Source organism: Nesoenas mayeri, assembly GCF_963082525.1.
Source record: "Nesoenas mayeri genome assembly, chromosome: 3".
Lineage (NCBI taxonomy): Eukaryota > Metazoa > Chordata > Aves > Columbiformes > Columbidae > Nesoenas > Nesoenas mayeri.
In genome coordinates, this window is record NC_137544.1 from 94,713,459 (window position 1) to 94,739,339 (window position 25,881).

The following is a 25,881-nucleotide window of genomic DNA, read 5'->3' on the forward strand; positions in this document are numbered from 1 at the left end:
TCTTCTGGTTTGTTCTCGTACAGTCTATATTTGCATACAGCAATTCCCTTAAGCATATCATTTCGCCGTCTTGTTGTATAGCACAGCTATTTACATCCACACTAGAAGATAAACCAGCCACTGGAGTTGCCAGAGAACTCTACAGAGGCCAAGAATTTGTTCACGTAATTTACCACTGTTACACATTATTCTCTGCCCTTCTGGCTATACCTGGCAGCCTGTTCTTCCCGACAAATAGGAATAGGTGCAAAACCTACTGATTAAAGCAGCCATGCAACCAGTATCTAACAGATTCACAGAATAAAGTAGTTATACAGATGCTTTGTTTACTGTATGCAGCTGAAAACATTACATGGGGGAAAAAAGCTACTGTTTGGTGCTTAGCTCATTTAACTTACATATATTCAAGCAGTGCTGTTGCTACACATTTGAGATCTGATAGACATTCTTCATAAAGACTAAGTAGCCATATTTTGGGTTAAGATTTTCTACACAAAAATGTAAACTTTTATCTTACACAATTCACTATTGTTTCACAGCTATTTTGCTATTGCCTCCTATTTACACTCCACACAATGAAGTCAGTTTTGTCCTTAAATTTCCTTGGGAAAAAATAAAGAAGCAGATGAATACCAGAAGGAAAAAATTTTCCATTTGTATTGGAAATACATTTTCTCATTCTGTCCCCCAGTGAGAATGCATTTGAGAAACTATACATTATAGAAATACTCTTTATTGATGAATCCTTTTAGAACCCTGCTGTAAGCAGCCCAACAACACAGTACATCTCCAAAGTTTATTTGTGCCTTACTAGACTTCAGGAATCTCTGCTGAGCATCATGCAGAGGCAAAAATCAAACTCTCGCTCTGTCTTTTTGTGTTCCCCACAGCCACACTCCCTCCCTCCCCGCCCCCCCCCAAAAAAATAATAAAATTAATAACAAGTCAGTACCTTTTTGCAGCAGATGAAAGAGTTTCTTTTCTGGCAACAGAAACAGAGGAACTGTGGCTTGATTTCCTGCTTCCCGTACTCCCGTTAGTTATACAGGACATTGAGAGGCTCGGCTGACCTAGAAAAAAAAATATTGAAGAACACAAGGTACTACTTCTGTATCCAAAGATCCGTCTGAAAAACCAAAAGCTCTCAGATGTGGACTTGGTATCACACAGCAGCAGTCCCAGCATTCAGGGCAACCATCAAGCTTATATCCAGTGACACATATTAATGAAAGCCTTAACCTTGGCAGCTGGAGACAGGAGACCTGGGACATTAAGGCAATAATATGCTCTGATAGGGTCAGCTTCTTTACTGCTGTGCTGCCATCAAATACTTTAATTCAGTGACATGCTACATCTCTTTCCAGTTGTGATCCACAGGGAGAATTACAGCTTACGTCCAGCCTTTGGAACCTCTAACACTTGTGGGGCAGACCTGATTATTTCAACTCTGTTGTTCAAAACATTAATAGCTCAGATAATACCATATAGGGTTTGTTTCTTTCAATTTGTTTGTTTTTTACTAAAGTTCAAAAAAGTTGCAGACAGAAGCCCTCGCTACACTGAAGGAATTATTAAGTAATTTAAGGATTACAATTCTAAGGATTCAAAACCAAAGGTTTTTGGGTTGTTTTCAGCTGCCCCTTCCATCTTAAAAAGGTATTGACCTTTGAGTATATGCACTATGGTATAGTTATGAAGTTCCTGATACAGTTTACTCCATAGAACATCTGCCACATCCAGTGAACATGACAGAATCCCTCCACAGAAGAATCAAGACTGTATATGTGAAGGGCTGTTGTCTGTCAGATGCCCACTTCACTCATTGCAGAAGTTTGAAACTATGCTGTGAATGTGGGAGGGGATTGCAAGGAAGACATGGGGAGCGAAGGCTCTTCTATTTAAAGAGCTGAACGCTAGCCCGGCAATCAGTTCCCAGACCTGCCTCTGTCACAGGCCGGCAGTGAAAAACAGGCATTTTACTCGAACCTGACATTTCACCCTTTCTCGCTCATTGTGTCTTTCCTTTTTTGTGTGCCTGTGTTATTTCTAAAGTCTTACTCAGAAAAGAGTTTTGCCCCCTCCTCCTCACAACTGCTAAACTTGTGCTTTTCGCCTCTGAAACATTACATGCCCTGAAAAAGTCCCTGGGCTAGTATCACATTAAAGCATCCAACACTGAGTGGTCACTTTTGACCCCTTCTCTGTACTATAATACATCCCCATTTCACAAACGGCAAGTTATTACTGCATCTCATAGGGTCATGCTCTTCAGCCGCTCTGACTTCAGCCAAAAGCATGAAGGACACGATTGACAGGAAAATAACAGGTCTGTGTTCATGGCAGGCTTGGAATAGTGTGAAATAGATAAGGCATGAGGCCATATATTGTACATAAAAGTGAGGAGTAAAAAAAGTAGTCAGGGAGAATTGACCACTCTGCTGACTGAGGGCAAACTCGCACAGATGCATCACTTGAACAATACCAGCCTTTGGTCCATTTGTCACATCATAGCTCTATCAAGCAGGCTGAGAGGCAAATTAATTCCTATTTTAAACAAGCAATTTACATACAAGATTTACCCATCAAGGGAATACTAGACTTCAGAACTATTTGGATGAAGGCAGAAATGGGCTGACCTGTACTAGCCATATACTGCTTCAAAAGCACCAAGCAGCATGTGGCCACATCTGAAATTCAGATCACGAAAGCCAAAAGGAGCATGCAGATTATCCCCAGCAGAAATGAGAATAAAGAAAATCTGAAGAAAGACACAAATACAGAAACACTGGAAAGATCATTGTCATTCTTCCTAAATTCTGCATAAATCATCTTAGTGTGATTCCTTGCAACCAGTACTTCTAAGAGGCGGTTTTACTCACAACACACATATTTGGAATACAAATTTTATTTTAAAAGTTAATATACTGTACGAAACCTCTAAAGCTCAAGAGATTTTTACCCCCTGTGTAACTTAGATTCCAGGACAAAAGTGCATGAGCTTAAAAAGCACTTTTAGTATTAGAAGCCTATATATTACCTTCCTTTATTTTCAGTGACAATGTAAATCATCTTCTTTGTGGAGATGCATAACACCAAGGCCTATGATTCACTCTTGAACTGTATTTGACCTTAACATCTCTGTCTGCTCATCGCAAATAGATCAATGCCTCTCCAACCAGCGCTAGCACAGCTTTCCAGAAACATGAACCAGGAGGCATAATAGCGGTAATTCTCAGTACAGTGTGGAAAACGTAAAGAACAGAGGTACTACATACAGGGTACAGAAACTTACTAAGTCAAAGGAAAAAAAACAATGCTCAGTTTTCTCAAGCAAGGAACACATCGTTATTTTGTTCACTGACAGAATCTAGAGTAATTTCCCCTAATAAGCATAAAAATTGTTAGTTTCTGCTTACATCCAAGGACAAAACTGATTATGAATAAAACTGTATATCAATGTACACTGACAACAGGAATGCAATCTGCTCCACACAATGATTAATGCAATAATAATTAAAAAAAGGAGCTGTATGGCAGTTTTGGGATTATTTGTTTTTCAGTGAAGTGGATGTTGATGGCAGATCTGCAGTGTACTTTCAAATTTCAACAAGTGGCATGCAAAATTAAGTCTGACATGAAGACTTATGAATCAAAATAAAAACATTTTTTTTAAAATGACTAAAAATTACAAATAACCCCGATCTCTTGAATCGCTCATTTAATGAAAAAGTCACAGAAACATTTGGACACAGACCAAAATATCAAGATCTAGGAAAAACTGCATTGATGGATTTTTCCAAGTGTCAAAAACACATCAGGCTTTCTTACACTGCAGAACAAAACCTTGGTCAGTCATAGTTGAGTGTGCCACACTACACATGCAATAAAGTATAAAAAACCCTAAACTCCAAACCCAGTACACCTAAGAAACAAGCCCCCTTCCAGGCTATCTATACATTCCATTTTTACAGAATCACAGAATATTAAGGATTGGAAGGGACCTTGAAAGATCAACTAGTCCAATCCCCCTGTCGGAGCAGGAACATATAGATGAGATTACACAGGAAGGCGTCCAGGTGGGGTTTGAATGTCTCCAGAGGAGGAGACTCCACAACCCCCCTGGGCAGCCTGTTCCAGTGCTCTGTCACCCTCCCTGAGAAGAAATTTCTTCTCAAATTTAAGTGGAACCTCTTGTGTTCCAGTTTGTACCCATTGCCCCTTGTCATACCATTGGTTGTCACCGAGAAGAGCCTGGCTCCATCCTCCTGACACTCATCCTTTACATATTTATAAATATTAATGAGGTCACCCCTCAGTCTCTTCCAAGCTAAAGAGCCCCAGCTCCCTCAGCCTTTCTTCATAAGGGAGATGCTCCACTCCATCATCTTTGTGGCTGTGTGCTGGACTCTCTCCAGCAGTTCCCTGTCCTTCTTGAACTGAGGGGCCCAGAACTGGACACAATATTCCAGGTGTGGTCTCACCAGGGCAGAGTAGAGGGGGAGGAGAACATCTCTCGATCTACTAATCCCCCTTCTACTACACACCAATATTTAACTAGATATTGAAAAATGACCTTTGGTATTACTTATTTTTAAGGGAAAAAAAATTAAATTAATCTGCAATTATAAGAAAATGCATTTAGGTTTTAAGCCGTGAGATGGAAAGGCAAGTTGAAGCCCTGTGCACGTCACAGGCCATGGAGCTGTGAAGCCTGGCTGCCCAGGGGGTCGGAGACACACAGCCAGGATGTTGCCAGCTGGGTCAGAAGCCTAGGGAAGCTGACACACCAGTCCCAAAACACACAGATCTCTTCACGACTTTTAACCAGAGCATCTCTACAGTCAAGATATTTCAAAAATTAACAAGGCTATAACTTTTCTCACTGCAGAGATAGTCCTCCATAGCAGTCAACTTTGCTTCAGGGACTTGGGAAACATCGAAGCGACACAGGAGAACACAATCTCCTGATCAACAGACCAAAACAACCGAGTTCTCCCAGTGGTCAGATTGCACATCTCTGCCAGTATCATGTCATACGTCACCTGCTGGCATAAGCAGTCTGAAAAATTTCAGACTGAATAGCACTCAGCTTTATCTGTTAGTTTGGAACAAAAGCCAGACATAAACTGAACATAAAATGAAAGTCAGTGTATGGTGACCAGGATTAAAGCCAAATTGTCAAAGAGATCAAAGTGGTAAAAAATGTCTTTTATGGATACTGGATTCATCTTTGTTCTGATAATTTCCATAGTATAGTATCTGTTGAGTTAAAAAGAAGCATTTCATTAACATCTGTCAAGTATACAAGTGTGTGAATGAAAGATAAGTAGGATTAGAAAAAACAGACCACAATAAACCAAGAATCTATTTCCAACTCTTTATCAGTCTTGATTAGTTAACTGGGGAAAAACTGAAGCCTAGCTATAAAAGACAGTGATAAGTTTTGAAAATGTGTGTCCTGTGATAACGTGATAGCTTTTCTTTCCAAACATACATACGAGGTACTAGAGCTGAGGATCAATCAGGAATTCACTTATTTTTTCCTAACTCCAAAAGTTACAGTTCAGTATTTTATTATTTTATTATGTTTTTACTTGTGTAAACTGGAACAATGATTTGCTTAACATCTTTGTATTTGCTGCTATCTTGACAGGTAAACTGGCTTGCAAGGGAAAAATCAAGCCCTTCCTTCTCCTCTTCAGGTAATTTCACTTTAAAATAAGTAGCTACAGCTTCATTAAAATAACTTCTCTGGACTCTTCATTCAAGTGGATTTAAAGTAAAAAGTTCAACAACAAATTACATGTTACACACACACAAAAAGAAGCATTTACTTACACTGTTTTTCTTTAAGCTTGCCTTTTTTTTTTTTTTTACAATAAGCCATACAATATCCAAATCCTTCAATAACCTTAGAATACTTCATTCTCAGCAAAATTTGACAAATAATTCTATATTTTAAATATATTACATGCCTAGGGGTTTTATGCAAACAAAACTGATGGCTTGAAGGCCAGAAAGCCAATTTAGTAGTCTTACTAAAGAAATATACCATGTATGTTCAACCACACTATTAGTCACCAGAGAACCCACACAGGTGAGCCGCAGAAAAACACACTAAAATAGTTCTAAGTGTAGCAGAACACAAGATTTTTATCTGCATTTCCTTCCTAAAATAGACACATCAAAAAAATAACTAGAAACTGTGACAAATTGTAAACTTCAAGATGTTACAATCAATTGTACCAAGGCAAGTAACTGTAGTCACCACTTTGCTTCCAAAGTTTCAAAGGATGCCAGGTCATGGATGATGCTGGCAGAGAAATAGCTCGGGAACACTAAAACTCTTTTAAAAAGAGTTCTGTATTCTGAAGGGTAGGGGAAAATTTTCTTCAGCATGGTGTTTTATTCAACTACTTCACTTACGCAGTAAGAGTTAAATTCCGATGGAGACTTCTTAAAGTCGAACAAATGTTATCTTCTTCTATCACACAACCATGTGCTACAAGTTGGGGTGAGAGACTACATAACCAATATAAATCAGGACAAAATAATTCAGTTCACTGCCTATGGGACATACTTCGTCTTGTTTAATAATTTAATTTTAAGACAAAATTAATTTATGACAAACTTTATTATTCTTAAAACAATTGCATCTAGCTGAAAAATTGCAGATGCTTTTTATACTTTATTTTTTAATTGAAGGCAAATTTCACAAATCTTAACTGACAACTGGCTATTAAACATACATTATTTGTCATTTCCTATTAAAAGGAAAAGAACTATCTGAATAGAAGCATGTTAATGTGCAACAGTTTTAGAATGTATAGATAATGCATGAACATTTTGAGATGCAAGTGAACCTCTCCCTGTAAGCAGATAAATTAACTACAGTGTTAAGAATAATTAAATATTTATTTAGAGATTTCTCACAAAAAATTTACAGCTACTGACTTGCTGTCGATGCATACATTTCTAAAAAGAACTGATCCTCCCATAGCCATAAAACTAGTTTTTCAGGTGTCATGCTCCTAAGAGTCTAGGGGAGCCACGCCCCCACTCCAATGCTTGGCAATTTGGGCAGACCTTTTAAAAACTACTACCTCAAGGAAACTGAAGACTTCATTGTCATGGGACAGCCAACAGCTTATTCAAACCACATAGCCCTTTCTCTCCTCCCTCCCTATCACTTCATTATTTTGGTATACTTTCCCAGAGGCAGCATTTATTTCCTCAACCAACCACTCAACAAGCTATATCCAAGCAAAAGAAATAAAATTTTAACCATGGTAATCTGAAACGATTTTATATACTCGGGCAAACACTGATGGAAGAGCTTCTCAAGTGTTATAAACTACAAGCAGGTTTTATTCGAAAAAAGTTAATGGCACCATTTAGCTCTTCCAACACTGTAGTTCTTAGTTTGAGAAGCATCATTGAGAACAGCAGAGTACTGCTCAGGAGAATTTGCCCACACTGTTCTAAAAAAAAAAAAAAAAAAGGCACATAAGTGCACAAAACATATCCAAAACTGTAAGATGCACATGGAAAAAGAATAAGACTTTTATCACCATAACTGAAAAATACTCCTCTAAAATGCTCTGAATATCTTCTCCAATGAACAAGATTATTAGGTTACAGACATTTAAAAACAAACAAAACAAAACACCAAAAAACAAACACAAAACAAAAACCATAAAGAAAAACTTCTTCAGTTCTCTCTCCTTAAACTCGATTTAGCTGGTTAGTGACCCTTAGTTCACTAATGCCCTCTAGATCCAAATTATTTGAATAAAGGAAAATATATGAAGAACATCAAGACAAGTAAGTATAACAGAAGAAGAAAACACTAAAGACAGAGGAGAAGATAGGAAAAAATGGGGAAGAAATGCAGAAAGAAATAATTCTAATGCAGAAAGAACAGATGGTATTGAAACCAATACCTGGCAAATCCATTAAGACCTCAAGAGTATCATTATTTGTTATGTGAGCATAGAGCCTGCAGACTTCAATTGGACTATTCCCATGAGTAAAATGACACACATACAAGCTTGCCAGGTTAGTTTTAATATAATGAATAAAAGCCTATATCCTACCTCTACCATAAGCATATTCCTACCTACACTTCTATTTTCTGTTCCTTTAATGTTTACTGGTTAGACAACATTAACATGTACCCAGTTATTAAAACAACTGAAACGCATTAAAATGTGTTACAACTAAAATCACAAATTCAAGTCTATCTTATGCTTTCAGTAATAAAGCTTGTTGAACACCTGAAGTTGATTTTTGTTTTATATTAAGCTAAATTACTTAATGTTATTGAAATGAAGTCACTGTTGAGATAAGGTAAAAATTACATCTGAAGTGTTTTGCTTACATTAGTACAATGAGATGGAATTTCAAGCAAGACCTACTTAGGATTTTTCCTATTGAAGAGACACACTATTTCACATGAGAGAAGGGAGCAGAAAAGCAATGAAAACTCTCTGCATTCCTGTTATAGAAATCCACTGCACAAAGGAAAAAAAAAAGCTGAATTTCTATTACACAGCTACTTTTGCAGGTCCCCAAGATTACTGCTTCCAGTACAACAAATGCCTTAGGGTCTGCCAGTCTGTATTATCATGCGAGACCTTCTCTGCAAACTGCCATCCACTGCTTCAATTTTGCTTTGCGAGTTGAATTTGCATATGAGTTATTTGATATCGATTCTTGTCCAAGCAATAGGAAATGTTCCTCCAAAGGTTTTTAACCTGTGACAAGCCCCCTCATTGCTTCCAAGTACAGAAAAAGGGTATGAACTCTTTTGTTTCTCCATGCTCAGACAACAGATGTACTTTCTGGTGGATGGACACTTTTTCAGGCAAGAGCTCATACCCCAGTGGTATGATTAGCCCGAGATATTTTACTGGTGCCACTGTGTGCCACAAACATGTCTCCACACTCAGAGCCGGAGGGATGAATTCTCCTGTTACACACATTTTGACACCCTGAAAGACTTTAATAGTTTTACCAGGCACCAGCTGTGAGCCAATCTATCTTGCTGGCAGCGACAAGTACCAGACTGCTTTATGCTTTCATTTTCTTCAGTGTCCAGGTAATCTTCGTTTTTGGAACTTTTTGTGAATGTTAACAGCACCAATCATGCATCAACAGCAGAGACATGTGGCAACAAGACCATACAGCTGCCAAAAGCAAAGAACTTCTCACTAAGAAATTTTTAGCAAGCCATCTACTAAAAAAGGAAAAAAAAACCCAAAGCCACAAGTGCACTCACATGCTACAATGCCCCCAAGCCCTGTAGCTGCTGGGGACCTGTTCCCTAATCTTGCTTTTTCACATTTCAAATCGTGAATGCTGTTTTCGGACCTGGTAATTTCTTCTTTGTGCAGTTATTCCTACCCGTGTGCAGAGATGGAGAAGTACTATCGTACCTTTTTCATTTTTAAAAGATTTTTCTCTATTTAGAATGACTTCACATTGAGAAATACTAAAGAGGAAAATAAGCCACATGCGAACACTCGTAGTCTGCTTTTCACTGTGCAATAACAGACAAGTGTTAATTCTGTTACAATCCCTACTAGAGGTATTTCCCCTCATACAGCATGTCCACTTCATGCTTTACTAGGAGGCACTAAGGTGGCTAAAAATTCTCACCTTTAGCTTATCTCACAGAGTCTGCAAATCTATCCCTGCAGAAAGAGCCGTTTGCTTCTGAGGCAGAGCTAGACAGACAAAATCATAGGTAGTGACCTCCTGACTGATAGCCCAGGGGTTAGAAATAAACATCTATGCATGCCCGTGTGAGTTTTTTTCACTGAAGGCTGGACTAAGTTCAAAATAAGCATACAAAAAAAAGTTAGGAAAAAGAAAAACAAAGACTACAGGGACAATGCAAAAATTTAGCTTCAGCTATGGTTGATTCAATCTGTCAATCTGAAATAAAGGGATAAGAAAACTAATAACAGAACTAGCTCACCAGATATGCAATGCAGACAAACTAACTGAGGATGAAGAAATCTCTTTCTGCACTAAGTTGAGCCATCAACTTCAGAATGAGAAAGATTGGTGAAAAAGTGGTTGAGATTTGTCTCAGCACAATTCACAGTCCGTTCACAACACTTGTTTTTAGCTTATTAAAAACCTGTCTTCACAGACATTGCTGAGGTGTCAACAAGAAAAGAAAGAGGTTTTAAAAAACTCATTTCAGCAACAAGTAGGACAGATTCTTTCAAAGTAGTTTAGATATTGTCTCTTACTCAGGTTAAAACTCTTGTTTGATGGAAAGATTCAAGTTGGCTTTTTCCCAGTACTATGATTCTTGTAAGTTCAGTTTATTTTCAAACTCACTGTGTTGCCATACTTCAAATTAAATACATTTCTCTCAATGTATTCAGAAATACATACACTTCATTCTGTTTCCTCATTATTTATGTCAGCATGTATTTACGGGCTGCTGTGGAGACAAATACTTCTGTGAATCAAAGCCTCAGCACTTTTTTAAAAGAAAACCTACCTATAATATTTACCATGAAATTGTCATAATGCTGAAATCCAGATTCTTGACAGGATCACAAACACCAAAAGGAATTTTGGAGGAATACAATTACCTTTGCAGCAACCATGACATGACTAGTAAGAGCCTATTATGTACCCATAAAATACTTCAAACAAAAATTAACAATTACTTCGATGAGTATTATTTTAATATGCCAGTTCAGACCTTCTGCCAATCCTACTAATCCACAAAAATAATACATTTGTCTTTGTTAAAGTGTTTCAAGAGTTTTTTATTTATTGAATGAACTTAAAATACAGAAATCAGAAGTGGAACCCAGGGTTTGCAAAAAGCTATGTATGAACTTGTTCTGAAATATTTAAATATTCATGTTTAAGTTTAAATCAATGTTAATCTCAAGTTCATTCTTCAAGTCTATATTTAGACTAGTACAAAATTCCAGTGACTATGTGAACACTTTCTTTTGTGACATTTCAAACAACCTATATGATAAACAGTGAAGTTAATGTGTTGCCTGGTGGTATTAGGTAACCGAACACAATGGGGACACATCCACCACAAATTAAATACAGTGCTAGTTAGTCATAACACGTTTAAATTCCATGTATTAGCTCATATGTGTACATCTCTGCCTCCACCCCCATCTCTTTCTCCACAGCTCCATGCTGCTATTAGAGATGTAATAGCAGAACGCTGAAGACACTTGGATATTCCACCTCCCCCTTGCACAAGAAATAATTTATTTTTCACTGAACAAATGTACCTGGAGAACTCGGTATGGCCCAGGAACCCCCAAAGTCCCACTAAGAAGATGGCCCCAAGGCATTTTGCAGCACACAGCATGTTTGCCCTGCCTCTGCACGTAGTTTGCTGGGTATGAGACAGCTCCAAGTCAAAGGTCTTTAGCCGTGTTTATGCATATCCCAGCTCATCTGCATTTAAATGGGAAGAATAAGGTCCTATATTGCACACGTTTTACCCACAGTTTTCCACTTGGCCATTTTCTTTTTGTCGTGATGGACAGCAGACAGCAAAGACTGGCTCAGTCAAAATACTTGATAGAGGTCTATTTGCAGAGAGTTACAGAAGGAAGTCTCAATCCTGATGAGACCAGAGATGCATATTGAGTAGATGAAAGCTGCATTTACAAGCAGGGATGACAACAGTCTGCCATTTAGCAAGCATGAGAGAATGGCAGGATTCAGAGCCCAAGCCAATTAAGCATCATCACTTCCTTCCATCTGGCAAAGAGACTGCAAAAACACTTAATTAAGCAATGTGATCTCTCTGCCACATCTAAAATAATTCAAACTTTCAGCATTTTCAGCCTGTATAATGCAGCCATCCAAACGAACATACACAATGATGTGGCACCAGTGTTATACTAGTGCTGGCGTAGTGGGTGGACTTCGAGGCTGAAATACAGGGATTGAGCCCAGAGAATCTAACCTTTTATTTAATCAGAGGCCTAAGATATATGCCACAAATATGGATAAAACTATTCAGAAAGAACTATGGCTAAGTTGGAGTAAATTCAAATAACTCAACTCAAATAATTGTTCAGAATAGAAAAGGAAATGTCCACACACACAAAAAGTAAAAATTAGTGCAAACAGCAACTAGTTTCATTGATTCTAAACAATCCTGTGTATTTCAAAGTTGTAAGGTAAAAGTTATTAGATTCTGTCCAAAAGAGATATTTCTGAGTGGCCACATGGTTACTTCTACCAGAAATCTACCAGTGGCAAGTTCTCTCTGCAGATTAACAAAAATCAACTATATTCAGAAAAAATACTTATTTGGTGGCAATGAGGTTTGGGATTTTTGTTTTGTTTCAATTTAGGAGGAGGGTGAAATTCTAGTATGTCTCTTCAGTTGAGAAACTTCTGGGTGAAGTCAAAGCTGAGACTCAGAGCCACCCACAAGACCCCAGAAGCCCCAGTGATAGGTTAAATACCACAGCTGTAAAACTTTTCACTATTTAAATTAAAACAGGAACCTTTAAACAGAAAGTAAGGTAAATTTTCAGGGGATTAAGTAAATAAAAATATTAGCAAGCAGCAAAATTAATAAGCATATTTCAGATATCTATTTACCATATACTATAAAGCCACTCTTCCAAAACTAATCCCTCTAGCTTGAAATATACCTGCCTTTCCAAATTAGACAGAAAAGGGAAAAAAAAAATAATCAATGGAGATACATTCTAAATAATACCACTGACTCTAGACAGAATTTACCAAACATAAGTGTACCTTTACTTGGTGCTGATTTTCTCACAGAAGCTACATGGTCTTCAGAGATAGCAAGACGCCTGAGCACATCAGCCAACGCTGCTTTGAGCACAGTGATTTCATCCTCTTGTTGCTGGACTCTCAGCTCCAGGGCTGACAGACGGTCCTGGACATCAGACGTACTCGCAGCTGAGATGCTGTCATCTGTACAGTGGGAAAAGAGAGTAGAAAGAGGCATTTAACTTTTCGTTCTAAACTAAAAGGCACGGAAAGAAGCATGCACAGCATGTCTAACCCATCACTTTGAAATACTGAAGGTGTTCAAACATGTTCAGGCAAAGAAGGAATAGATATTAATGCTTCAAGACAGAAATGTTACTAATCATTAACTTAGACTGAAGGCTTAAGGAGTCTGGCCCTATTACAATCAGAGCAGAAAATGTGTTTTCTGTTAAAATAGCGTAGAAAGAAAAACATGCTTAGCAATAGTAGGAAGACTGAAATTCATCTTATTTAAATAGCTAACTAAATTCACTAAAAAGGTATAAAATTGTGGTCAAATTTTGCAATATATTCTTTTGGAACTGTTGAAGAATTTGAAATGTGATCTGTAATTTTAAAGCATGATATAAAGTTCAAAAAATATAAATCTGGAGTTGAACATAAATATATAGCTAGCCATGACCTGATTGCATGGAGTGGCAATCTCAATTTAAATGGTCTAGATCAGAGTTTTTAACTCCAGTTCCTTCTCTTACTTTTTTTTTTTTTACATCACCACCCTGCATATGCCAAAAAAATATATGACATTATAACAGTTGGCCTGAAGTGAACAGAAAATAAATACTCTACAAAAAGGTTCCAAAAATCTGTTTGGCCACACAGAGATAGATTAGCATTGAAGGCATAATCCAGCCAAATCTATTCTTCAGTGGTAAAAAGGAAATTACAGCTTCTGCATACTCTTTGCCTTTGACAGTTCTTTGCATTATTTCTGCCAATCCAAAATAACACACAACAGATTTTTGTATTTGGCTGTTCCAATAAATCACAGGCCAACCACTAAAAATGATCCATAAAAGAATACGTTGCTCAATCACATGGTACTGAATTCCTTATCCATCGTGATTTAGGCTTACTAAAAACTCAGGAAGGAATTTCTAACACAGGTTTACAAAATTTACCTGTATTATACAGGCAGTATAAGTCCACGTTTTATGAAATATATACAAACAGCGAATTTACAGATAAAGGTAAATAGCTGGTATTAATACCATGACTATATACAATCTAAATTTTAGTTCATTAATCTTACTAAGACATACTATGGAAAAAAAAAAAGTTAATATGAGCCACAATCCTAAAATTATTTTTCACTAAAAAAAGCCTTCATCTTGGAAACACTTGCATAAGGGCACTTTTAAAATAAATGTAATCAAAAGAAACACTGAACCAAACCCCTCAAATAAATTAAATATGAAAGAGATTAATGAGGTTAATGCCAACTTCCATTCAATTAAAACATGATGCTCACTACTAAACAAGCAAAAATTGAACAAAGCAAAATAAAGAATCAGAATAATACTTTCACAACACTAACAAAACTCCTACAAGGAATGTAAGTAGTTAAAGGTATTCACAATTATTGTTAAATTGAAAGGGACACTTAAGATTGCTTTGATAAAACTTTAACAAGAAGACAGTTTTGTGTATTGATTTAATTCACTATTTGGTTAATCCAAAAGCAGAAATTTATCACTTCATGGTTAATACTATATTCATTCAGGCTAATAAATAAAAAGAACTGCAGGGGAATTAATAAAGCAGGCAATCAAACTGAGATCCACGGACAACAGATTAGAACTACTCTGAACAAAATGTCTTTGATATCACCAGCCACAACTGTACCTCCCACATGCAGAAAGTTATTAAAATAGCTCTATAGCCCAGCATATCCAATGCACTCTCAATAGTACTTTACAAATCCAGACCAGTGATACCTGCCCAAAGCTGGGAATGAACGTGTAAGATTCTTTTAGTTAAACCCCACATTTTCAAAACACAAAACTCCATCTGTTTTACAGAGCCAGTAGAAGTTCCTATAAGCACATATACCAACGCGGCATGTAGAAAGGAACTAGGGTAAATTTACATAAATTAATTCATGAAGAAAATATTTTAGGGAAGTAAATGGACTGAAAGAAGTACCATGTAATCCATACTTTGGCTATCTTTACAATATTAGCCTTTAAATATATGCAGCAAATCAGTCAAAATGAACATTGCAGAAAACAGTGACAATTATTTTCAAAGTATCTTTATATCTCATCTCACAGTGAAGTAGTAGTCCACACAAAGCAGAGAAGAGTTTGACATTTCCTTAAAAGAATTAAAAAAAAAAAAAAAAGCTTATTTTTCTCCCTTTTAATCTGCCAGAGCCTTCAATTAAAGAACCATTAAAAGCTCTTATAATGGATAAATTATGGATAAATTCCCAGGCTGTATAAATACACAGATTACTATAAAACATTTGTAAAAGACGTTAAGTAACTATGTCAAATCATCATTTTAGAAGCCAGACATCACTGTGTTCCCTGTGCGGAGTCCAAATAACAGTAATTAACAAAGCACGAGAGGCTCCACTTTTGGTCGGTCTCTCCGATGAGCTCAGACAGAAGCACCCTACCAGAGCAGTGGCTGCCTGACACGGGCAGCTTTTTTTCCCCACCAACTACCAACATTGACTAGACTTCTTCTGCTGAACCCCAGCACCCCAAAAAAGGAACATATTAGATGGCTCCTGCAGTTCCCAAAGCCACCGTTGTGTCACTAATTCCAAAGGTGAACAGGACAGCAAATCTTTCTGCCCTGTAAGGCTGCAATGCTTTTACCTCCTCAACCTATCAAGTGAGATGGTAGATGCGATGGCCAATGTTGACCTCTGTGACCTGCGCGATGGAGGCTTAACCCTAGACGTGGCATGGAGGGGCAGAAAGACTCTCAAACTCAGCCTTATCACAACAGCTTGTCAGAGGTCATAGCTGTATAAATGGGGCATGAGGAGGAAAGCAAAAAGGTTAAGCCATTTAGCTTATTCAAAAACAGGCAAAGCAATAGGCTACGTGTGTACAACTGGAGAAAAGAGGTTTCAAACCACCAGTGGCTGCTTTGCATTGCAGAGAGGGCACATGAGACACAGTGACTGAAAGGAGAAGTTGGACAGCAAGAAGATCACTTGGAAATCAATAATATTTTGGTTGATCAAAGAACTCAGTAGCACACTGGGAAGACATTTTATTGTTCTTTATCACTATACAGAAGCAGCATCTGTTTCAAGTGATGACAATCATATTACACTGGCAACTATTAAAGCAGTAAAACCAAAATACCTCACCCATGACAGCAAATATTCAACTGAACGCAAACATGCCCTTCTTGGCAGTGTCTAAAAAGTAAGTCAGCTAGGGATTAAGTTTAAAAGAAGATGCCTTGAAAGTAAACACAACTGCAATCCTTGAGATCATTTTGACAAACCTGCACAATGCAAAACTATACTACTTTTTTTTTTTTTTTGTCATATAAGTTTCCAAAATCTCTTCCAGATTTCTTCTTCCATTAAAAATTTATTCTACTACTCTAAATAACTGCATCAAAAGAAGTTTAAACAAAAAGCTTCCTTCAAGTATATGTCCTTCCCTATTCAGAAGGGAAAGGGCTTGTACACAAGTACACAGTGAGTTACTTGGGAAGCTGAAGTCCATCTCCTCCCTTCCTCTTCTCCCACTCCGAAACATCTGGCCTTTCCCTCATGCTGTTTCAGACACCTATCCAGGCCTTCCTTGAGCCACTCTTAAACCTACTCAGCCAGAGGGAGATGTATGTATTTATTTAAAAAGGGAAACCAGATTAGGAAACATAGTAAGAAATTTGTAAGTGCAATTGACTATTGATTCGTTCACTTAGTTAATTTTAATAAAAGACCTCTTTAGTCACCTGGTTATGTTTATTATAACAAAATAGCATCCTTTCTGATGTGCTGGTCACATTTCCCAAGCTGCCCATGACCTAAGCATCTTGTTCCACTGAGAACAAGATCCATTACAAAAAAGCACCATCTGCAGTGCCCACTGGTCACAGCGAGGAGACACCCACACAGATGCGGATCTAAGGTCCTTCTGTTTTAAAAAGTGGTTTAAGATAATAATATTGGTACTCAAATGACAGCAAAAACATGCAAGGTCTAAACATACAGTACCATAACTTTCAAAACAAGATGTCTTGTTATTTTATCATAGTTCACTAGTTTGATTTTTTAATTTTAGCCATTAAAACATTAGTTCTTCCTCTGCTTTTGGAGTAAGCAGGGATGACATATGGGATGCTTGTATTTAGTACTGATAAGACATGTGGATGACCTAAAAATTAGGGTTCATTTTTCATAGCAAATAAAAGGCATTAAATAGATGCTTTATGCTGCGTGGGACTCCTCACAGTCACATGCGTCAAACCACTCCCAGCAGATTAAACAAACCAGCAGCTCAAACTACCCCTGAGACTTTTTGAAAGGGGTACCCAGTACCTAGTGACGGTACTTAACAAACCTCCCAACCCACTTATCACTCTTCGCATGTCACCAACCAGGCACGTGAGGATAACGGCCTTCGAAAAGCATCACCCTTCACCACTCGCTGCCTAGGAGAAATCTGAGCTGGCTACATTTGAAAAAAATATCTCTTACTACTGAACTGTCTATTCTGGGGCCCCTCAGCAACTCCAGAGCCTCCATTATCACTTCTCTTAGTCAATTCCTGCCAGCCCCCAATTTTAGACATAAGCAACATTTCAGAAAAACAAGTTCTACAAACTCCAGCACATGGAAATTTAAGCCACGGGGTGGAAAATCCTACATTTTATCCAATAAAGCCACAAAAACCACAGATATTTTTAAACCCTTCTCTGCCAAGGCACCCACACCATTTTCTATCTTTTCCCCAGAGTGTTATGAGTCTTTTATTACAGAAACACAACAGAAATTACTTGGACTGGTATAAAGATCTGGCTACCAATTTCAGGAGATAATTGGCCCAAAAGAACCCCTTTTCACTAGGACTGTGGTCTGTCTCTGTGCAGGAAGGTACGTATTTGCACGACTTGCAATTTTTCTTCTGAAGGGCAGTGAATAATTTGACTTTGGATGAGGGTTATATTTCCAGAGAGATAACTGACATAGCTGTTTTTCCTACCCTGTTAAGTACAAGAAAATTATCTGCAGTTTTCTGCAGCTCACTTTTCCTAAGACTTCCTTATACATACTTATCTCTAAAAAGAAATTTTTTAAAACATAGAATTAGACTCTACACTCTTTTACCCACAGTATCTCCGGCACTTCTTCCAAATGCCAGTACACACAAATTATCTTGGTTTTGTAAAGGACGTGAGTCATGGGAAGAACATAAGAATGGGAATTAAACCACACAACACTAACATGGAAGGTTAAAAAAGCTTATTCCCTCAAACAACACTGTATTAAATTCTAATGTGTCCCTAGAAGCTAGACCTGGTGGAATGGAAGCAGAGTGGGAAGTTCCTCCTTCCTGCAAATGCAAGACTGCGGCTTTTAACACTCCAAAGTACGTCATGTATCTTGGACTTTTTTTTTTCGTCCTCCTTTCCTAATTTCCTGATTTTTTTCATTCAGAATTAAAAACAATGCACTACTTGATCTCATACATATTACTGAAAACAAAAGTAAAATCTCTTTCTGTACTTTTTTGTAGAACAACAAAGCAGATGTTTTGAGATGGATACAGACAAATCACTGATTGCAGACACTGGTCCCCAGCTCACAGCTCTCAAATATGCAGCATGTTAGTATTTCCAACATTAACTAAACCTTTTATTTCTCTCTTCCACAGACACACCTCCAGGTTTTCAGGAGGAAAGCACGTTGTCACACACCTCTCATTTGCTCAGGGCTGATGTTGCACAAGGACCATCATGTGAGAAAACTGTCTTCCTTGTACAGCTCATTAGATTGTTTAATGTTGCATAGTACAATATTATTTTAGTCCCCTTACATGCTAGTTAATTTAAAAAAAAAAGTACTACCTTCTACTAGCCTTTCATGAGGCACTTTCAAGTCCACAACAAGCAGGAACTTTGCGTAGCTCCTACTGCAGAATCAGACCAGAGTGCAATGCCTAGTGGATAGTGCGTTAAACATCAGAAGTGATCATCCCAATGACTAATCCGCATTTTTAATCATAAACTGTGAAAAAAGATGGCTTATTATTCACTTTAAAATTTAGCAATGCAATCTACCATGTTAAATGGTACAGAACTTGGCCATAAAAAAACACCCAACAAACCAACAACAAATACCCCAACCCTCACTCAAGTCTAAAAATCTAGACTATGCCTAAAAACCTCAGTCAAAACCCTGAAAGGAATATAATTTATGTTGTTAAGAATTTATGCATGACTTGAATAAATGTAAAGTTGCCCATCTGGAAAAGATCTATACAGATCTGTATAGGTATAATCATAAGTCCCAGAAGTCAATATAAAACAAAACAAACAAACAAAAAAAATTCCACATAGCACACAAACCACAAAGCAAATAAACATACAAAAAAACTATAAATGTATATCATTAAAGCATTGCATTAAATTTTAAAAGAAGAAGAAAGATACATAACTACACTGGACAAGGTTTCCTTAGGACCTTCCAAATCAGCCCAACATATATTAATTATGTAACTGCAGTGTTTTGTCTGTAAATGATCCAGAAGAAGATTTTACCTTAGCATATGAATATTCTGCAATGCAATAGTAATTACTGAGCTTTGCTATTTGTGAACTGCTTTATCATTTGTTTGAAGCGAATTCATGTCTGTGAGCCTACTGCTGCACCATTACATCGCTTGAAAACACAGGTGATGTTCTCTATAATCTCATTTTAAAGGGTTGGTCTGATCTACCACTTCATCCCTAATAGCAGTTCCATTTGTATATGCTAAACAGATTTGTGTACATAGGCTTTCATATATTTTTTTTTTATTTTTACTGTCATGAAAAAGCAAGGGAAAGATAAAGATTAAATGGCGCAAAAACAACCTGAAAAAATAACTTCGTAATAACCATAAATTACAAGTGTTATGACAAAAATATTTTTGTAATAACCCCGTGCTTCTGTTATTGTAAACCCTCGTATTATTTTTAATACAGATAATCTAGAAATGTATCAGCGTGAGATTCACGGGTACAACTCCGCCCATGCTGTATTCAGCCACCGTGAGCGTTCAGGTTGCCTAACTTTCCAGTAACTGTATTATTTACCGGGCACACAAGTTTCAAGAAGAAACAGATCAGACTTGCCAATACTAGTTTTGATACGTAGACTGAGAAAACAAAACAAAGCCAGCACTTAAACACACTTCTCATATTTGACATTGCCATCCATATAATTAATTGGAGAGGCAGGTAATTACGCTGTCTCTCTCACGTATTCTCTCCCCAACTGCACACCTCGAATCAGCTCCACCTCCACCAAGACACATATCAACAGTAAAACCATTTACAGGATTTTGACCACCCACTACTTAAAAAGCCTTGTGGTTTTAAAGTATTTTTCTTCCTCTAGCATTGCTCAGCTCTTGATGCTCCTGATACTCTTCTGAAGCTCAGGACACTCCAATGCTTGGCCTTCAACCAGCAAGAACAAGCCCTTATCTTCCCAAATGATGTTTCTGATGAGCAATCTCTATGCTCCACAGATAGAACTCACAGTGGCTACAGGCACCTGATTGGGATCCCCCACATAACCTGCTCTGCAGCAATCCCAGTCACCCCAAGCTCTTTTTAATATCTGACACCACCCTATTTTCATGTCACAGTCAGAAACAGAGAAGGGCAGAGAGCATCTTTTCTAACACGTATGCTTGGAAGTTCACCTAATAACACCTGCAGTGAACTGCTTTACCCTAACTTACACATGCATTAAAAGCAACACTTCAGCACATGTATTAGTATCCATTTGCCAGAAGTATTTCATGTTGTGCTAGAAGTGTTAGAACATTTCTGTGAAAAAATGCTAATTTAAAAATTTAAAATTAACAACTTTGCCTGGCATGAAACTATGTGGGCTAAACATTTCAGTGTCTGGAGTTCCTCTCCCGCATCCACCCCCAAGCCCAAACTGATCTAGTTAAAATTTTCTAACAAAACAGCTTTTGACATGCTGAAGAGGGAACAGATCCCTGAACTCTGCCCTCTTCACCCAGGGCTGTGCCACCTCTTGCCTCCCCAACACCACGAGCAGACAGCACCCCAGCCACCCCACAGGGAACCTCAGCTGGCTCCAGCTTTGCAAAGCCAGACACTGGGGCTACCAGAGCAGGACACAACGAGCAGGACAGCACCTCTCCCCCATTCTCGAGGCTGCACCGAGGCAGAACCTGCATGTTCTGCTGAACCTGACACACTGGACACGGGGGCGGAAAAGTGCTGAGCTCTCATGGGTAGAGCACACCAGCAGCAATCAGGCTTTTGACGTGGACAGGGCTGTCCTACCCATGCACTTTGACAATCAAAGAGTTTCAAATCAGGCAATTACTTAATTAGAAAATTGGGTAATTAGCAGATGCTTTTGACCTTAATCTCTTTTTAACTTCACTCTTCATCTGCTAAATGCAAGCATCCTCCCATACCACATAAAGGTTAATTAACACTTGTGGGCTACTGAGGCTCCACCATAAGTGCTGTAGCAAAGTCAATGTTGAAATTCATGTATTTCTTTCAAAAGCAAGACTAAAAAGTCTTGCCATAAAAATTACATGGGAAGCTATGCAAAGAAAATTAAAACAATTCAAAATACTGAGCAACTGCTTTGAAGGCAGAATTACCTTTTCTGAGTACTGACTTGGGGGAGACTATGATCAAGTAATTAAAGGCTGTATCTTAATACCTATAGGATCCAGAAGATTAAATATAGTCTTGAAAGACTACTCCAGTTCTGGTTTTCATGTTCAGTCTTTGACTTTCCGCTCCCAATGCTTTTCTTTAACCATATTTCATTACTACAAAGGTCTACAAAAGACAGCAGCATTGTCACTGATCCGCTCAACACAATGGATTATATTAATTAACCACATTCAGGCTCAGACGATAAGTACCAGGATCCAAAACATTACTAAGTCCAGCAAACATTGTAGAGTTCACTAAGAAACAAAGGATCTCAAAGACTCTGACCTTCCTGGAGTATTTTGCAAAACCATTTACACTGACAGGTACTTATCACTTATGTGGTTGGTAAGGAAGAAGTTAGTGTGAAGTCTTGTAAATGGAAAAAGGAGCAAGCAGAGGGAAATAGGGGGAAAAAAAAAAAAAGAGAAAGAAGGAGAGCAAAGAGCAGAGGGGAAAAAAGAGGAAAAGAAAGAGCACTCTCAGTAATCTAACTCTCCAGCTCTCTGCACCCGCCTCCTCCCCCTGGGGCCACTTATTTTTTTAACTGCTCTTGTCAAAGCAATGATGCTAATTCCTGCTCAAAGAAGTGTCAGTATAGTTGGGTTTTTTTGTGGGTTTTTGTTTGTTTGTTTGTGGGATTTGGGGTGGTTTTGTTTGGCTGTTTTTTGTTTGGTTGGCTTGGGTTTGTTTTTGTTGTTTTGTTTTCCAGTATTTAAGCCCAAATTCATACAGCTTACCACTAATTTTCCATGCTGTATTTCCAAAATATATTTCCAGAATATTTTTCCAATAACGTGCAAATAAAATCCAGGTTGCAAAACGTTCAATCTTTAGATTGCAACAACACAGAGGAAGTTCAACATTACCCACCACTGCAGTACATCTCTGCCTGTGTAAAATACGTGAATTCAGCAGTACAAACATAGTTTTAGTCGGAAACTTAGGGAAACTCTTAAATATTTATTGCTTATTTGGGCAACAAACTAATCTGTGTTTTTGTTTGTGGTGTGCTTTTAACAAATACATTTTTGCCCCAGAGGAAATCTGGTTTTACTGTTTAATCTTGCTATACTCTTATCAATTCCAGGGTACAATTTCAGCAGTGAAACACAAAAGCACTGAAATCATTAAGTGAGATAACATCAGGCAAAGTAACATAACCTCTTTTGCAAATACAATTTATTATTGTACCATCCAATGTTTATTTGCAAAATTTTACTAATCTCAAATCCTGAAACACAAATGAATCATCTCCAGCTTCTGTTATCTAGGAATCAAGATAAGACATTATCTCTGTAAACAAGTGTTGGAACAAAAGTGGTGAAAAAGTGTGCCTGAAATTAGTTGTACTGGTTGCTTTATCATGCTGCTCTTTTCTCCTTCCCCCAGAACTCACAAATAAGCATTTAATTTGTAACATTAAAAATACCACTGTATAAACTAAGTCTCTTTGATCTCATTCTATGCTATTCTAAGCCACTCTATCACAAATGCTGCTATACAAAACCCCATCCAGTCAGGAAAAATACAGAGTCCTGGTCTATTTCATTAATTTCCTTTTGTTTAAAAAATAAATAAAAAAAAATTGTCAATAGTCTCCACTTATTAATCTCAGCTGTACAGGTTGTGCAGCTGTCAGCAGTTGTTTGTGTTTCACAGGCAATAGATGTTATCTTGTAGATTTAGTATTATGTTCACACAATAAGAATAGTCTCCTATTGGAATGATATTCATGCATATAAAAATACCAGTACTAGGGTATTGCCATGTTAAAGAGATTCACTTCTTGATGCTGACACTAAACATAGAGCATAGTGCATGCTGTTCCCACTCATCTTCATCTTCCTTCACGCTTAAGGGAAAGCTGCTCAAGCTTGTCCATTGCAACATCATTTCACAGTCAAAATTCAGCCTCAAGTGCAAACACCCCTGCTCATCAGCACTCCATCAAATTCAGAGCAAACCTGTTGTGGGTGCCTAGACAGGAGGGCAGGATGCCACACTCCTCAGCAGGATAGAGCCCTCTGCTCCCTGCCAGATGGCCTGGGCCACCAACCCATGGGCCACCAACCCACTGCAACGTAGCCTGGTGGTGCTGGCATTGCCCTGGGTGCTCAGAGGTCCCTCTCCCCGCCAGGGAAAACCTTCCCTTTCGTCTCTGGCAGGATTCTGTGCTCAGCAGAAACATGCTTACACCAGACGAGGTGAGAGGGACCAAGGCTGCTACATGCAGAGGGGAATTTGACAGCTCTTATCTCTCTAAGTCACAGGACACAGGGATTTCAGATAAAGGTAAAATCTGTTTGGAAAGAGACTCAGCAACTCGGTGCCTTATCTTAGTTTTCTGGTATTTCAGGTATAGGAATTCCTTCCACTTATTCACAGCCCTACACAGCCACCACTTTGTTACCTCTCAACACCAGAGCCCATTCAGTACAATGCCAACTCTCTCCTAACAAACTAAAGCATCCTTGAAAAGTTATTGTCCTTCTTTGCAATTTCTTATGCAAAAGCTAAGGATGACAATACTCTCCTTCCCTTGTACAAAAATAAGATCTATTAAGAGAGAAGCCTTCTATAGAGGGAGCATTAATTCCAGCGTCAAGTTTTCTCCTGTGACCACCCACCAGGGTGGCAGCATTTCCTGCAGAAGCTGCCCTTGCCCCAGCTCTGCGCTGGAAACCTTACACCAAGCTGCTGCCGCAGGCGATACCACCTTGCAGTTGTCAAACCTCTCCTGTATCTTGTGGGCAAGAACAGATGTAAAGTTTGCTTTTGATATTTTCAGAAGTTCATTGTTTCTTGCAACTGAAAGACTAAATAAACTAGATCCAGCATGACACTTCCAACAGTAGCGGTCAAAACCCCACTTTTGTTTACCTCCACCAAGACACTTCCTCAACTTTTGCAAGTGCTTGCAGCTTTGGTACGTAGAAGAACACCTCTACAACAGCTAATGCTTACTCCAGGTGACATCAAACCAACAGTGGCGTCTTTTTGCATTGAAAAGAACTACAAACTAGTCATAACATAGACACGGCTAAGCTACCTGCTTAGTCTCAAGAATAAAACACAGGCTGTAAAACTCCCACACAGCCAACCTGTAAGGTGGTATCTGCAAACAGTCATCACACATTAAGTCACAATCTCCATTTCAGTTACTACAGAGGAGCAAATATTGAGACATAAAGGGAATATTTGCACATTGTGTGTCACAGAAAACACTTCAGACCAGACAGACAGCCGGCAGAAATATCTGTACTCATGTAGGTCAACAGCCACCCTCAAAAAGGGGAACCGAGCATAAATACAATTTTAAAAATGACTTGTTCTTTAGATAAGTTCCCTTTGTTTTATTGTGTTAGAAATTAAACAGTCCCAGAGAAGCTTTGAAGTTAACACCTACAAACAAGGCGTGGGTGGAAAGCAGCACTCACACCTTTCCTGTTGCTGTGGCCTGACAAGGGACTGACAGCTCGGTTATCGATCCTGCCATTCAGTAACATGCTACGTTTGAACAGCTGTAGAAATATTTAATGTTAACATTTATTATTTTACAAAGAAAGATACTCTTTTAAACAATTCAGATTGCAGGTCTACCATCAAGTGTTGCCATGTTTTCCTTAGTAAAGCCATTACCAACAATGAGTTTCCACAAATGCTCTACAACCAAGGTAATTGGGAAATCAAACTAATTTAATTTATAAAGAGGAAGAACTCTTGAACAGGATGACAGACTTCTACATGTGTAACTACGCATATATTTTAAAAAGCTGAAGTTGGACTGCTTCCACAGAAATGAATGCATAAAAATGAAGCCAGATTCCATGATATTTTCAGTTGTTAATCCTGGCAGTATTGTGCCTAAAATGGAAAACTCCACTGGAAAGGGAGGAATTAGGTCTCATCTCTATTTAGGCTAAACCACAAGGCATGTTTCAGAATTGATTTACCTGCAAGCAAACACAAAACACATGGAAACAGTGTTATGTGACACTACAGCCTCTCAGAGAAAAATCAATCAGTGAACAGAGCATTCTGGACAATGGAGGTAGGTTTAGACCTTCTAAAATTTCACCTTGAACATATTTTATGTAGAAGTCCTACACAAAACTGAAGCGTCATAATCGCTATTGATAAATCATACAAAACCACCATGAA

General features: G+C 38.1%; 1 protein-coding gene across 1 annotated transcript in view; it reads right to left on the reverse strand.

Moving 5' to 3' along the window:
* Positions 1–25,881, reverse strand: part of EML4 (EMAP like 4) — a gene marked incomplete at both ends in the record, with an annotated part of 92,232 nt that overhangs the window by 58,132 nt on the left and 8,219 nt on the right. Inside the window, 2 exons of the mRNA XM_080342630.1 lie at positions 953–1,070; positions 12,778–12,960. Of these exons, the coding sequence (XP_080198756.1) occupies positions 953–1,070; positions 12,778–12,960 (301 nt within the window). The remainder of the gene's footprint in view (positions 1–952; positions 1,071–12,777; positions 12,961–25,881) is intronic.